The 16,005-nt window shown below is 45.5% G+C and overlaps 1 protein-coding gene across 2 annotated transcripts in view; it reads left to right on the plus strand.

Moving 5' to 3' along the window:
• The window catches only part of LOC111972298 (E3 ubiquitin-protein ligase SH3RF1-like), a 52,329-nt gene extending 36,599 nt beyond the window's left edge, over window positions 1–15,730 (plus strand). The window contains exons 6-13 of one of the 2 annotated variants that reach the window (XR_002878414.1): window positions 3,579–3,689; window positions 6,671–6,798; window positions 7,653–7,823; window positions 8,006–8,283; window positions 8,428–8,735; window positions 11,636–12,018; window positions 12,184–13,380; window positions 13,594–15,730. Coding sequence is in view for 1 of the 2 variants with exons in the window: in XM_023999261.1 (XP_023855029.1) it covers window positions 3,579–3,689; window positions 6,671–6,798; window positions 7,653–7,823; window positions 8,006–8,283; window positions 8,428–8,735; window positions 11,636–12,018; window positions 12,184–12,352 (1,548 nt within the window). In the remaining variant the exon portion in view is untranslated. Of the gene's footprint in view, window positions 1–3,578; window positions 3,690–6,670; window positions 6,799–7,652; window positions 7,824–8,005; window positions 8,284–8,427; window positions 8,736–11,635; window positions 12,019–12,183 lie in introns of both variants that reach the window. The other variant, XM_023999261.1, reaches the window with a different exon arrangement.
• The last annotated feature ends 275 nt before the right edge of the window (window positions 15,731–16,005 follow it).

Consider the following 16,005-nt stretch of genomic DNA (forward strand, 5'->3'; position numbering starts at 1 on the left):
CGTGTCAGGCAGGCTGAAGCGTTCTGTGACTGACGGGGGGCTGTGAGAACCTTCAGTAGGTTGCTTAGTTTTTCCCCCCATTTTTTTTCTCCAGTGGAGAACAGCATAGAGGAGCATTGAGACGACAGCTGCCTCACCCCAGCCTGCTTGGTGTACAGAGTAGGGACTTCTATACTGACATTGCCAATGAGCATACACTCTCTTCACATGAAGGTTAAATGTTGACTTCATTTCATGAGTGTTATTTTGGTTTGAAGTACACTATATATACAAAAGTATGTGGACATCCCTCCAAAGAGTGATTTTGGCTATTTCAGACACACCCGTTGCTGTCAGGTGTATAAAATTGAGCACGCAGCCATGCAATCTCCATAGACACACATTGGCAGTAGAATGGCCTTACTGAAGAGCTGTGACAACGTAGCACAAGGATGCCACCTTTCCAACAAGTCAGTTTGTCAAATGTCTGGCCTGCTATATCTGCCCTGGTCAACTGTAAGTGTTATTGTAAAGTGGAAACATCTAGGGGCAACAACGGCTCAGCCGTGAAGTGATAAGGCACACAAACTCACAGAACCGGAACGGCYAGTCCTGAAGCGCGTAGCGTGTAAAAATCGTCTGTCCTCGGTTGCAATACTAACTACCAAGTTCCAAACTGTCTCTGGAAGCAACGCCAGCGCAATAATTGTTCGTCGGGAGAGTCATGTAATGGCTTTCCATGGCCGAACAGCCGCACACAAGCCAAAGATCACCATGCGCAATGCCAAGCGTCGGCTGGAGTGGTGTAAAGCTTGTGCACCATTGGACTGGAGAAGTGGAAATGAGTTCTCTGGAGTGATGAATCACGCAGTCTGACGGACAAATCTGGGTTTGTCGGGATGCCAGGAAAATGCTTACGGCCCCAATGTTTAGTGCCAACTAAAGTTTTGATGAAGGAATAATGGTCTGGGGCTGTTTTTCATGGTCCAGGCTAGGCKTCTTAGTTCCAGTGAAGGGAAATCTTAACGCTACAGTATACAATGYCATTCTAGATGATTCTGTGCTTCCAACTTTGTGGCAACAGCCCCGTGCACAAAACGAGGTCCATACAGAAATGGTTTGTCGAGATCAGTGTGGAAGAACTTGACTGGCCTACACAGAGCCCTGACCTCAACCCCATCGAACACCTTTGGGATGAATTGGAATGCCGACTGCGCGCCTGGCCTAATCGCCCAACATCAGTGCCCGATCTCACTGATGCTCGTGGCTTCTTGAAAGCCTTCCCAGTAGAGTGGAGGCTGTTATAGCAGCAAAGGAGGGACCAACTCCATATTAATGCCCATTCTTTTTTTTTTATGAGATGTTTGACGAACAGGTGTCCATATACTTTTGGTCATGTAGTGTATCTTAAAAAATTTGACATTTCTTTACGTATTAAACCAACATGGCTTTATCGTCTATCGTCTGACAGCATTCAGTGGTCTCCCTCGTAGTCCCCGGCTTCTTCTGTCTGTTGCAGCAGTCAGAAATTGAGCATTTATTTTGGAGGGTGTGATTCTCTTCTTGGTTATATTTTGAGTAGGAGAATAGAATGGACCATTTGAGTGTCTTCTCGCTGTCTCACCCCCTTGGGCATTGGGCCGCAACACATTTCAGACACACTAACATGCTTTACCCACAGCTTCTCCTGGGAAACGGCAGCCTCACAAATCCTTTCTCCAACTGCTGGCATTCCTCTCTCTGTGTGTGTGTGTGTGTGTGTGTGTGTGTGTGTGTGTGTGTGTGTGTGCCGACAGCTTCTCCAGAAACAGAGTATTTTTGTGCATCCATATACCTTTTCATTTTGGGAAGATCCAGCTCTCATTAAAGCTTTGGCCCCACAGGGAGAGGGGAGAATGATGTATTTTAAACTCTTCAGACTTTATCTGCCATCATTATGAACGAGACACACTCTTTATTATAAAACCTCCGTTCCCACCTGGGAGGTGAGCCTGCTCTTTGAAACAGGCGCTGTACGACTCACGATGGGTTTGATTTATTAATGGGCTTAATAAAAACACATATAAAGATGGAGCGAGACCCCAGGTGGAATCTGTGGCTCGGCCTCTCGCCGCTCTTSTCTCGCTCCTCTTCTCTCGCTCCTTCAAAGCAGACTGAAAATCAACAATGGGAAGCAGTCGTTGCCCGGGGGGCCAGAGGGAGGGAGTGTATGGGAATGAACACGCCCTATGTCCACTGCTTTTAWTTTAGAGGGAATGGACTTGAAGAGACTGTTGACTAAAGGAGCCTGTAGTATATGAAAACAGAACTGCTACTCTTTAATGTGTTGTAAATCGGGAACACTTATGTTGTAACTGATGTGCTGTACACATATACACTAACATATGTGGCTCATACACATATAGCTAAATGCTCAATGCAGACATCGCCTAGTACAGTACTGCAAGTGTGGGTACTGCAGCCCCTCACGATGAGACGTTTTTGTGGCCGTCTTGCCTCATTGCACCTTCCCCTGCTACACAGTTGATTTGAGTTTGAGGTGGGTCCTCTGTAATGATTTACCTTGAGGCTGCTCTGTCTGGGGCAGTCACGCATGGTTTGTGGGGAGTAAAGGGTACAAGGAGACATTGTGTGTCCAACAGTATTGCCCTGTGAGTCAGTGTCATGCAAAGCGTGAATCACTGTGGTTCACTTTCTCTCAGCAAGGGACCTCAGCAGTTATCCGTCTTCACCCGGCCAATGAAAACTTGTTCTTGACAGTCATATGACCTCACCCAGCCAAGCGTGTCATCAGGACACCAGCACAGCTTGACTTAGCCAATTGGGTCCACCGCTGCTGTGAAGGCGACATTTCCATTCAATGTGACATTTTAAGGCCGTGTGTGACATGTTTTAGAGACTGGGTTGGGTAGGTTACTTTCTAAATGTAATCCGTTACCTGTCAAATTGTTATCAGTAATGTAACTGTTGGATTATCCAAACTCAGTAACGTAAATTGCTGACTTTCCTTATAAGAGGTATTAGAAGAAGACAAAKAGGATCCACCAAATGCATTTGGTGTGTCATCCTAGTGGTCTCTGACTTGTGGTTAGATTCGCTCAGTTGGAAAAAAAACTTAAACCTGCGCCTTTTTTCAAAGCTGAATTGAATGTCATTGAGAAAAACTATATTGACACCTTTCTGTTTTCGCGAACATCCTTTCTGAATTGAAAAGTAATCCAATAGGGAATCATCTAGTTTTTTAAAAGTATCTCTAATCTGATTACTATATATGTGCTGGTAACGTAACTGGGTCCTGTTTTTTTGTAACCCAATTGCATGTAATTGATTACATGTAATCAGTGGCTTACATGTAATCAGTTACTCCCCAACCCTGTTTAGAGATTAAATAACTAGTCTGTTAGATCAAACATAAGTCTTCTGCCCATGTGAGACTGGATGCGAGGAGACGGACTAGTACAAATGGAGGGTTGCAACTATCGTTGAAATGCCATAGTTGTTCTAGCACACAGTCCTGTGCCCTGTGTGTAATGCTATTATATTGTATGGGAGTAGTGGTGGTATTGAGGAAGTTGTCTGACTTTGTCCATCCTCAACAGGTACACATCTGCACAGCTGGACTCATAGTGACCCCTCCCCCCAGCAGTCCTGTTACTACGGCAACTGTCTTCACGTTTCCCCCGGAGACGAGCTACGCATCCATCCCTGTGGTAGGTGGAGTTCTCTCTTCAACTGAAACTACGCTACTGGGCCTCTAATACTGGCTTTAAAAGATTTTAAATTGGCCCATGGCACTTCACTTACATCAGGTTCCTCTTAAAACGGAACCTGCATACAGTAGCGTATGGGCGCCTGCTGCCATGGCTGTGCCGTGTTCAGCTGGGTGTGTGGCTGTGTTGCTATGTGGTACTGCTGAGAATGTATACATAAAGGTTGAGCTCTCCGCTTCAATGGAGAACTCCTACATGATGTTTCTCTACAGATGATTTCTCTGGCCTGCAGGCAGTCTAATTATCTCCGCTCTAGCGTCAGCAGTGCACCAACACACACACACACAAGCATGTAGGCCCTTCTGAATGCTGTGCCACTCCCTCCCCCATTGCTCCATAGTAGTTATGTCTGTCTGCTCCTCAGGCCTGTTAATGTCAAGTTGAGACACATTTATCTTGTTCCTTGTTTATTTCTCTGCAGATACAGAGCTTTTAGAAAGTAGTCATACCCCTTGAATTATTCCACATTTTGTTACAGCCTGAAATCCATTTATTTTGTTTTTCTGTCTCACCTATCTACATGCAATACCCCATAATAACAGTGAAAACATGTTTTGGAAATGTTTGAAAATGTATTGAAAATGAAATATAGAATTCTCATTTCCATAAGGATTCACACACGAGTCAATGCTTTATCACCTTTGGTGGCGATTGCAGCTTTGAGTCAACTTGGGTATTTCTGTTTCAGCTTTTGCACATCTGGATTTGGGGATTTTCTTCCTTGCAGATTTTCTCAAGCCCTGTTAAGTTAGATGGGAAGTGGCTGTGAACCGCAATCTTCAAGTCTTTCCACAGATTTTCAATGGGATTCAAGTCTGGGCTTTGGCTTTGCAGGTCAAGGACTTTCACATTCTTGTTCTGAAGCCATTCCAGCGTTGCTTTGGCTATATGCTTAGGGTCATTGTCCTGTCGGAACGTAAATCTTCGCCCCCAGTCTGTTGTTTGCACTGTGAAGCAGGTTCTCATCAAGAATTTGCCTGTATATGGCTCCATTCATTGTTCCCTCTATCCTTACCAGTCTCCCAGTCCCAGTTGCTGAAAAGAATCCCCATGATGCTGCCACCTCCATGCTTCACGGTAGGGGTGGTGTTAGACGGGTGATGAGCTGTGCCTGGTTTTCTCCAGACATAGCGCTTTGCATTCAGGCCAAATAGATTAAAAAAATTCTCATCAGAAGACTATCTTTCACGTGCCTTTTTAGTAAACTCCAGGCGTGCTGTCATGTGCCTTTTTCTCGGGAGTGGCTTCCGTCTGGCCACTCCCATAAAGCCCAGATTGGTGTAGTGCTGTAGAGACTGTTGTCCTTCTGGCAGGTTTTCCCATCTCAGCCAAGGTACTCTGTAGTTCTGTCAGTGGTCATTGGGTTCTTGGTCACCTCCCTGAACAAGGTCCTTCTTGCCCGGTTGCTCAGTTTGGTTTTGACGTCTGGGTAGTTACATATTTTTATCATTTCCCAGTGATGGAGACCACGGTGCGCTTGGAAACTTTCAACACTCTAGAAATTGTTAAACCCTTCCCCAGATATAAGCCTCATCACAATTCTATCTCAGAGATCTACAGACTTCAGACTTCATGGTGTAGTGTCTGCTCTGACATGCACTGTCAACTGTGGGACCTTATAGACAGGTGTGTTTCTTTCTAAATCATGTCCAAACTATTGAATTGGCCACAGGTGGAATCCAATCAAGTTGTAACGACATCTCAATGGTGATCAAAGGAAATTGGATGCACCTGAGCTCAATTTGGAGTGTCATAGCAAAGGGGTCTGAATAATTATGTCAATTAGATGGTTCTGTATTTCATGTTCAATAAATTAGCTAACATGTTTTCATTTGTCATTATGGGATATTGTGTGTAGATGGGTGGGGAAAAATCKATTTGGAATTCAGGCTGTAACAAGAAAAAGTCGAATAAATGGGTATAAATACTTTCTGAAGTCACTGTACATGGATAGTTACACATGTTTAGAAGAAACCCACCTCTTTCTCAGTACACRAATGTGTATGATTGTGTAATAGTTGTTTAGGTCTGGTTTCTGTCCCGTTAGAGGCAGAACAAGGATGAGAGCCCAGAGGAATCTGCTGGCCGGTGGGCTGAACTATATAATGTTTAAAGAAATGTTTTTACTTTCATATGGTCCTCATTAAACACAGCAATGGATTCACCAGGCCCCAGTGTCGTTTCTATAGCAACAAACAAGCAAACAAGCACGCTGGAGATTCCTTCCCAGATCTCGGGGGAAGTTGGGGACAAGACCAAACCTCTGTGCCAAGCGATACTCTCCCTCATTGAACAGAGTAAATGATATCCCTCTTTCACTGACCAGTTTCTCTCATTATGTAACACCTAGTCAGTCATTGGTTAAAAGGCCAGGGGTGGGCCTCCCGAGTGGCGCAGCGGTCTAAGGCACTGCATCGCCATGCTAGAGGCGTCACTACAGACCCGGGTACGATCCCAGGTTGTCACGGCTGTGATCGGGAGACCCATAGGGCAGCGCACAATTGTCCCAGCGTCATCCGGGTTAGCGGTGGGTTTGGCCGGGGATGCTTTACTTGGCTCATCGCGCTCTAGCGACTCCTTGTGGCGGGCGCCTGCAGGCTGACCTCTGTCATCAGTTGAACGGTGTTTCCTCCGACACATTGGTGCGGCTGGCTTTCAGGTTAAGCGGGCGGGTGTTAAGAAGCGCGGTTTGGCGCGTCATGTTTCAGAGGACTCATGAGAGCTATAACAGTAATGTAACACTGTCATGTTGTGCTAAAGGCATGTAATTGTTTATTTGTGGTTCCGGTCTTTCTTTCGGCTCCATACAAAGATGTTTTTGTATGTGAGAGATTCGATTCAAGCTTACTGTAAACTGTTCTAATATGCTGTCTAATCTCTTTCAGACTGTCGTTGTTGATGTTTGTTGTTTTCATTGACAGGATGCTCTCCCTCCTCCCCCGCCGCCTCCACCACAATCCTCAGCGGTGGGAGCAGCCTCCTCGTTGGCTGCCAGTCAGAGACCCTTCCCCAGCACTAGCGAACAGTGTGGGCGGCAAAGACCCACAGTGTGAGTACACACACACAGATGCATGTAACACTCTTCCACGTATAAAGTACAAGCACGCTAAACCCGAGAGAACATGCAGTGAAACAGCAGGTTCCACACATGGCTAGGGCATGGGTCCTTCTGGGTGGGTTCTGGGAGTTCTCCAAGCCTCTGAATGACCCCTAAGCTGTCAGTGTGGAGCACCAGAGGTTGACCCAGAGCTCTGTTGACGGATGAAAGGGCAACACCTGTGGGGGACAGTCTCCTGGGTCCTATCAGAGACCCTGTCTGTCACCTTTGACCCCTGGCCCCTCACATCATTACTCCTTTGAGACTCCAGACACCTGATTGGAATTAAATACGGCCCACCTCCCCAAAGCGTGTATCTGTCCGTGTGTCTACATTCTTCTTCATTTCCCCTCCCCTGACACCAGTGAAAGTGTCTGCTGTCTTTTAGCAGTGGTTCTTTAAAGCCTCTGAGGTTCCTGGAGACATGCCTTTCCCACTCCCTTTACAGCACATCTGTGGTGCTCTGACCCACATAGCTGTGTCATTCAGAACGTAACCATAGCATTCCTCTATAGTAGTATAGTGCAGCTTTCTCTTAATGTACTGTAGGAAGACCAGTCCAGAAGGGACTGTCCACCTCTGTCTTCCAGTAAGGGTTTCAGAGAGAGAGAGAGAGAGAGAGGAGATGTTGATGAACATTCTTTAGACTGTGGTAGGGGGGTAAATTTAGCTCATGTGACAGACTAAATGTTCGAAACACAACACGTCTTCGATTGACTCATTTCCTCCTGAGGGTAATTGGACAGTCCCCGTGTGTGTGTCCATATGTGTTTGATGTTTCCCGTCTCTCTCGCCTCCCTCTCCAGCTACGTGGCCCTGTTTCCCTACACCCCCCGTAAGGAGGATGAGTTGGAGCTGAGGAAGGGAGAGATGTTCCTGGTGCTGGAGCGCTGTCAAGATGGATGGTTCAAAGGCACATCCATGCACACTGGCAAGATAGGAGTGTTTCCTGGCAATTACATGAGCCCCGTCAGCAGGTCTGACGCAGACCTTACGCACCACACCACACACACACACCATACATACACGTGTGTGTGTATATATACTATATGTGCACACACACACGCACACACGTACACACTGATTATCTCTGTATATGCAGCGTTCCTAAGGCTCCCCAGCCCTAACCCTCCTCCCTGTCCTCTGTTTGTCCCATTAGGACGGTGTCCGGCAGCACCCAGCCCAAAGTGCCCCTTGCTCTGTGCACCCAGGCTGGGCGAGGGGTCACCATCGTCAGCCCCTCCACTCCTCTGGGGGCCATCGTTCCAGGGCCTGACTTCAACAAGGCCCTCCCCATCTGCCCGGGCCCCGCCCTCTCCAGCCCTTTACCCGCGGGCATGGTGACGGCTGCTCACGTGACAACGGGACAGGCCAAGGTGCTCATGCACATGACGTCCCAGATGACTGTTAACCAGGCACGCAACGCTGTCAGGACAGGTAGGGTCCCCTGGGGGAAGAGGAAGGGTGCAGGCATACATTCCATGTAGCCAGTGTAGGATAGTGTATGTGATTGTGAATATATGATGAAAGGGGCATATGGTTCTGTGTGTATAGTCTAACCACATGCCTCTCTGCCCCCAGCTGCATGCCACAGTCAGGACCGGCCCACGGCTGCTGTGACGCCCATCCAGTCACAGACATCTGTAGCCTACCTGGCAGTGTGCCAATCCCAGACCTGCTCCTCCTCCTCCAACCCTGCCCAGGGCTGTGTCCGCGCTGGGGTGGCTCTGGGATGTGCTGCTGCCTCCCTCACCCCCCCAAACGTCAGCGCCGCGTCCCTGGATGGCGATGCCCTGCGACAAGTGGCAGTCCTCACCATGCCTGTCGGCAACGGCAACTCCATGTCAGCTAACTCCTCCCTCGCCTGTCGGCTGGACAAGGATGGCAAGGTGGGCATTCGTGATAGCACCCTAGTAGGGATGTGCATCGATCCCTTTCCAGATGATTCTATACGTATCTAGATACTTGGGATCCGATACCATACAGGAACGATACGTTTTAGTTCGGTTTGATGTGATACGATTCGATGCACTAACATTTGATGCATGAACACATTTATTTTCCATTCTAAATTAAAATCTGCTGATGGAGCTCATATATAGCACAACTTTGGATTTCACCCCTATCTCATAATAAACATTAAGAACACCTGCTCTTTCCATGACAGACTGACCAGGTGAAAGCTGTGATCTCTTATTGATGTCACTTGTTGAATCCACTTCAATCAACGTAGATGAAGGGGAGGAGACAAGTTAATTGAAGAAGGATTTTGAAGCCTTGAGACAATTGAGACATGGATTTTTGTATGCGTGTCATTCGGAGGGATTGATGGGCAAGACAAAAGATTTAAGTGCCTTCGAAAGGGGTATGGTAGTAGGTGCCGGAGCACCGGTTTGTGTCAAGAACTGCAATGCTGCTGGGTTTTTTACACAACAGTTTTATGTGTGTATCAAGAGAATGGTCCACCAGCCAACTTAACACAACTGTGGGAAGCATTGGACTCAACATGGCCAGCATCCCTGTAGAACACTTTCAACTACAGCTGACCCCATTTAGTCGACTTGTTTGATCGATAATATTGTGCCAGCCATTTTACAAACATTTGAATGCTGAAGGTGACGTGCAGATGTGCCAGATCAGGAATAGGCTGACCTATTGGTCAGCGCGCGAAGCTGCGCACAGTTTGGGCTCCCGCGGACCGATGCACTCCATATCTTAAACATTTGAACTGGGGACCGATGCATATCAGTGAATCATTACATCCCCACAACTTAGCCATCAGTATTCCTATCTGCAATGTTAGCATATCTCTCACGTTTGTATATAAAGTGTCAAGAAAAAGTATGTGAACCCTTTGGAATTACCTGGATTTAATTTAATCTGACCTTCATCTAAGTCACAACAACAGAAAAACATAGTGTTCTTTACAATAATTTGTGTTATTAGTTTATTTTTCTTGTCTATATTGAATACATAATTTAAACATTCACAGTGTAGGTTGGAAAAAAGTATGGCTAATGACTTCTCCAAAAGCTAATTGGAGTCGGCTAACCTGGAGTCCAATCAATGAGACGAGATTGGAGATGTTGGTTAGAGCTGCCTTAACCTATAAAAAACACTCACAATAAGCGTTGCCTGATGTGAACCATGCCTCGAACAAAAGAGATCTCGGAAAGCCCAAGATTAAGAATTGTTGACTTGCATAAAGCTGGAAAGGGTTACAAAATTATCTCTGAAAGCCTTGATGTTCATCAGTCCACGGTAGGACAACTTGTCTATAAATGGAGAACGTTCAGCACTGTTGCTACTCTCCCTAGAAGTGGCCGTCCTGCAAAGACGACTGCAAGAGCACAGCGCAGAATGCTCAATGAGGTTAAGAAGAATCCTAYAYTGTCAGCTAAAGACTTACAGAAATCTCTGGAACATGCTAACATCTCTGTTGACGAGTCTACGATATGTAAAACACTAAACAAGAATGGTGTTCATGGGAGGACACCATGGAAGAAGACACTGCTGTCCAAAAAAACGCACGTCTGATGTTTGCAAAAGTGCACCTGGATGTTCCACAACGCTACTGGCAAAATATTCTGTGGACAGATGAAACTACAGTTGAGTTGTTTTTCAAGGAACACATATCACTATGTGTGGAGAAAAAAAGGCACAGCACACCAACATCAAAACCTCATCCCAACTGTAAAGTATGGTGGAGGGAGAATCATGGTTTGGGGCTGCTTTGTTGCGTTGGGGCCTGGACAGCTTGCTATCATCGACGGGAAAATTAATTCCCAAGTTTATCAAGACATTTTTCAGGAGAAGTTTAGTCTGTCTGCCAATTGAAGCTCGACAGAAGTTGGGTGATGCAACAGGACAACAACCCAAAACACTAAAGTAAATCAACAACAAAATGACTTCAACAGAAGACAATACGCCTTCTGGAGTGGCCCATTTAGAGTCCTGACCTCAACCCGATTTGAGATGCCGTGGCATGACCTCGAGAGCAGTTCACACCAGACATCCCAAGACTATTGCTGAACTGAAACAGTTTTGTAAAGAGGAATGGTACAAAATTCCTCCTGACCGTTGTGCAGGTCTGATTCGCAACTACAGAAAACGTTTGGTTGAGGTTATTGCTGCCAAAGTTGGGTCAACCAGTTATTAAATCCAAGGGTTCACATACTTTTCCCACCCTGAATGTTTACACGGCGTGTTCAATAAAGACATGAAAACGTATAAATGTTTGTGGGTTATTAGTTTAAGCAGACTGTGTTTGTCTATTGTTGTGACCTAGATGAAGATCAGATCAAATTTTTTGACCAATTTATGCAGAAATCTAGGTATTTCCAATGGGTTCATATACTTTTTCTTGCCACTGTAGCTACTTCTATCATGCCTAGCATATTTGGCTGATGTGAAACACGGCTACAGTGGATTGGTGAAATAGTTCACATTTGCACTAAGTTTCTGGTTCCCTTGTTTTGAATACCAGGCGCTCAGTATTTTTGTTGAACACAGGAGTCCTTCCAGTTTATCTTTAGAAACAAATTCTCACACACAGCTCTCTCTTTCACGGGTGGGCCCTGGGAATTGAGTTAGAGAGTGAGAGAAACTCTGCTGGCGGCAGCCCTGAAGACATCATTACACAACAGTGATTAGTCTGGAGCAAATTCTCATCAGGCCCTAATGACCATGACAATGGATTATGTTTATGCAGATTTGTCTGTCCACACAGTGAGTTCCTGTAAGACAGTCTATATGCAGCTTACATCATTATCGTTCTTTCATTCTGCAGAGGGAAAAGAAAGGTATTCTGAAGCTGTTGTCGTCTAACAAGAGGAAGTCTCGCCCCTCTCCCCCCTCATCCCCCACCCTGGAGGCAGAGCAGGCTGCTACGGGGGAGGTCTTCCAGGGGGCCATGGGCCCCGACATCACCCCTTCTCCCTCCTCTGCTGGCGTTGTCGTGGGTAACCATGGCCGTGCAGTCCCCTGCCCTGTGGAGCCTGAGTCTACTGCAGCCACTGCCTCCTCTTCATCCTCCTGTTCCTCAGCCCCGGAGTTAACACACCGTAAGAGCAGCCCCTTGGATGGATGTGCCCCCATTGCCCCGCCCCCTCGCCAGGCATGCTCCTCCCTCACCTCCCAGCAGCACGACGCTCGGCCAATCCTATGCGAAAGGTACAGCATTTCTTATATTGTAGAACAGTGACATATTGTTAAAGGTCTGTCTGATGTTGTGATTCTGCTGGAATTGTGTGTGTGTGTGTGGCGTCTCTGATCTCCTGTGCTTCTGCAAAGTGTGTCAGTACAGTATCCCCTCTGATCCCCCCCCCCCCCCCCCAGGTACAGAGTGGTGGTGTCCTACCCCCCTCAGAGTGATGCAGAGCTGGAGCTCAAAGAGGGAGACATAGTGTTTGTTCACAGGAAGAGGGAGGACGGCTGGTTCAAAGGAACACTCCAGAGGAACGGCAGGACCGGACTGTTCCCTGGCAGCTTCGTAGACATCATCTGACTGACCATCTGACTCACACTTGACCACAGTAGACCGACCGTGACCTGACCATACCATGAACTGACCATCAATGGAACCACGTCTGACTTTGTTGTTGCCTTGTTTTGGGGCCAAGCTGCGAGCCAACCAGCTGAAGTTGCTAGGGACAGGATGAGATGGATACATACACAACATTCAAAGTGGTCCTCTAAGCACAGAGGAGAAGAATGATGAAATCATTTAAACAGAGCTGAAGAGGAGCTAGCTGTCAGTTGGAAGCACGGTGGACCGAGCTGGAGGAGAGCACACTACTCCTGTTGATTTTCTTTTTGTCAGTTATTTATATCTGTAACAATTCAAAACGTTAAATGTGTGCCTTGTACTGTTCCTCACTTTAGTGTATATAAAGAAACAAAGACCAGAGAGTCAGAACTAATAATATGAACTGTTAATAGATGGAAGTATGACAAGTTGTAACTTATTTTTGTGGGGAGTTTTTTTCTGGAAAAGATGTGCTTGACCCTTCGTCGTTTAGGGGTTTTAGTCGGCGCCTGTCTTATGACATTTTCCTACATCACTTTGTGCTTGTCTCTCATTGGCTGCCGTGCTGCATGTTATTGCATGGTGTCTCCACTGATTGGCTGTTTGAGCGCAAACGTAAAGAATACAGCAGATGGAAGAATCAGTGATGTCATCAGCACATGCAGTGAAGCAAGAACAGGTGTAGGGGTGGGCCCAATTCCAATCTGATCCCTTGAACCTATTCTTCTATTGACTGGAAGGGAAGGTAATCAGCTGGATGTCATTAGCTCCATACCCTCTGGTTGGGTAGTTGGAGTTTCTGACATATTGCAAACACCCATCTTTTCGTTTGACATCCAATTTGGCCCAGAACCTCTCTCCAACAATGGAATATGCACAACCTCCTCCTGTATCCCGTGGACCTTTTGGTGTTCCAAATGGCTTCTCCTTTGGCTCCAGGACCTCTTATTGGAGAGCGGGAGAGTCATCTTGTTGGAATTATTATACCGTTGATGATCTGATGCCTGGTGAGGTTTTCCAAACATTCCCATAACGTTAGGAAAGCCAGCGTCTGCTGTTGATTTACATTATTATTAGGGATTTTGTTTTGGTCTTGCCTTTCTTGACATGTTAACTAAAACTAAAACACTCCATAGATGTTGCAATCAAGTGTTACTTACTGTATATTGTTCTATGTGTACTTATTGAACATTGTAGCTGTTCCCCCACTCCTCTAATAGTAGACCAACCTCATCGGACATACTGCAGCTCAAGATCTCAAGTGAACGACAGACACAATCACATACAACACAGGAACCATATCATGTGACTGATAGTTACGTCTTAATAATATATGGATATCTCTATTCACTTGGATCTATACGACGCCAGATGCTCTGGACAGCGCCTCCTACAGCGTGGAGATGCAGCAAGACATCTGACAGGCCTGCTCTATGTATGACCTTCACGGGCTCTCAACCCTCATTTCAAAGATGAATTCATTCCTAACGTGTCGTCAATACAAGACAAAACACTGCTTGCTTATAAAGCAGACTGTTTTCCTAATGTAACATATCACTGATATCACTCCCCCCAATGCAATCTAGTGTTTCTCCTTGAAGTTGCGAGTGGAGGTTTTTTTAATACGATCAATGACTTGGACAACGTTGATTCTTGGTTTTGTCGGGTTTAGCTGTACAGTGCGTCTATACAATGTGTGTGATGTTAGGTGTTCTATTGACTTGAATATGATTTGTGATGATTTGTGTGTGGCTGGTTTGAGTTTTGGTAGCCGTTTTCTGTTTCAAAGCACAAAAAAGAGAGCGAGGTGCGATTTTGATTGGGTTTGGAGGATGTGACACCTTAGAGCCCTGGGTCCTACTTATTCTCAGCTACTTTTGATTTCAAAATAATCCAGTCCCACTCCACACACACTCCACCTCATCCTCCTCCATAGGCCTTCAGTCATTGTAATGAGATTGACAGCACTGCTAGTAAGAAACACCAGACACCACACGATGATGAGTTGATTTGATCCAATCTCATATTTTTTGGCAGTGTAGAAAAGTCTAAAATGGATTATATTAGTCAATGATGGACAGTAAGTGGCTGTTCTATTGTTAGTGTGCTCCCTTCACTATAGCACACCAGGCAGACACCAAGAGGCTAGTGTCCTTGGTTTTCCACCTGCTGCAGCCTCTTCTATCAGATGTTATGGTGCAATATCAACAGCTGAGGCCACTGTGTCTAAATGACAGGTTGGARCTGTAGGCACTAATCCACCGCAACAAGAGATTTGCTCTTAGTTTGCTCCTAGCAACTGAGTATCAACAGTCTTAAGGGAGTTGGAAGGTCAAATTAAAACATTTAAAGATTGAGGACATTTTAAACACCAGATAGTGCTGCATTTTGGAGATTTGATATGTCAGACCTGAGGGGAATATTTCCCAAAGCATGTTTAAGTGGGTGTTTGTGTCATACAGTAGCTGGGACCACTATGTGTGACTGTTGGATATGTTGTAGTTTTATGTTGTTTTGAAATAACATTTGAGTTGGGAGTAAAGGCTCTATAAAGTGGTACGAAACACTGTTCAGACCTGTTTGCTTCTCAATTTGCCTATGTAGAATGAACCTAATGTTCCACTGTTGTCTTGGCATTCACCAGCTCCACCTCACCTCTAATGCTGAACTGGGTTTTGCATTTCTGTTACTGATGAGGCTTTTTTAAATATGTTTTTTTTCATACATTACACACACATTTAACTACTGTACCATCAGTATATACAGATGTAGGATCTTAATTTGAGCCAGTTTGCTACAGCATGAAGATGGTCCTGCAGCAACAGGAATTATGTGGATTACAATTAGTGGATATTCTTGTAGGGGCTGATACATTTTTTGTAATTGTACATTTCAAACCTCAAATACACTGCAAGTTTTACATTTCCTGCATTGCAGCAAAGTTCTCCTGCAACAAAGTGATCAAATTAAGATCTTACATATGTACCTTAGTCATATTGATTTTCACATATAGTTTAATGATCAAATAATGACTTTCTCTGTCGAGAACTGAAGCAGAAGGCAGAAGTGTACTCCCAGAAGTGGGAGTTCCTGTGAACATGTTGTTACTGTAATCTCATGCCTTGTTGGAACACAAGGTAGCACTAAAGTCTGCTTTATTAAACTAAACAGATTCTCCGTATGCCAAGGTGACTTGCTTGATTTTTTTTGTTTGTTGCCGGGGGTGTTATTAGTTTTATATAGTTAGTCTGATCATGGTGAAATTGGCATCCATTCAAAACAAAACATTCTTTAAGTATGAGGGAATAGCACATTTTGTAAAAATAACTAGAACAATAAAAGCTAATGGTTTCCATGGATTTTGTCAGTCCTCTTAATTTCTGTGTGTGTGTCATTGCATTTAGCTGGTCTCTTCCTGCCAGTGTAGAGGTGTCTGAAAGCATTACCACAGACATGAGGGACTGAAGACACGACAGCAAAGTCACCTCTCGTCTCTATTCTCATCCCTTTGCAGGATCTGCTTAAGATTGTGCGTATGTATTGAAGCAATCCTCTCTATGTATGAGCCATGTTACAATCCCCACCAAGTGGGTTTACCTTATTGGCGCGATGCGTAGGGTGTTTCCCTTTTA

This window comes from Salvelinus sp. IW2-2015, linkage group LG13 (genome assembly GCF_002910315.2).
Source record: "Salvelinus sp. IW2-2015 linkage group LG13, ASM291031v2, whole genome shotgun sequence".
Lineage (NCBI taxonomy): Eukaryota > Metazoa > Chordata > Actinopteri > Salmoniformes > Salmonidae > Salvelinus > Salvelinus sp. IW2-2015.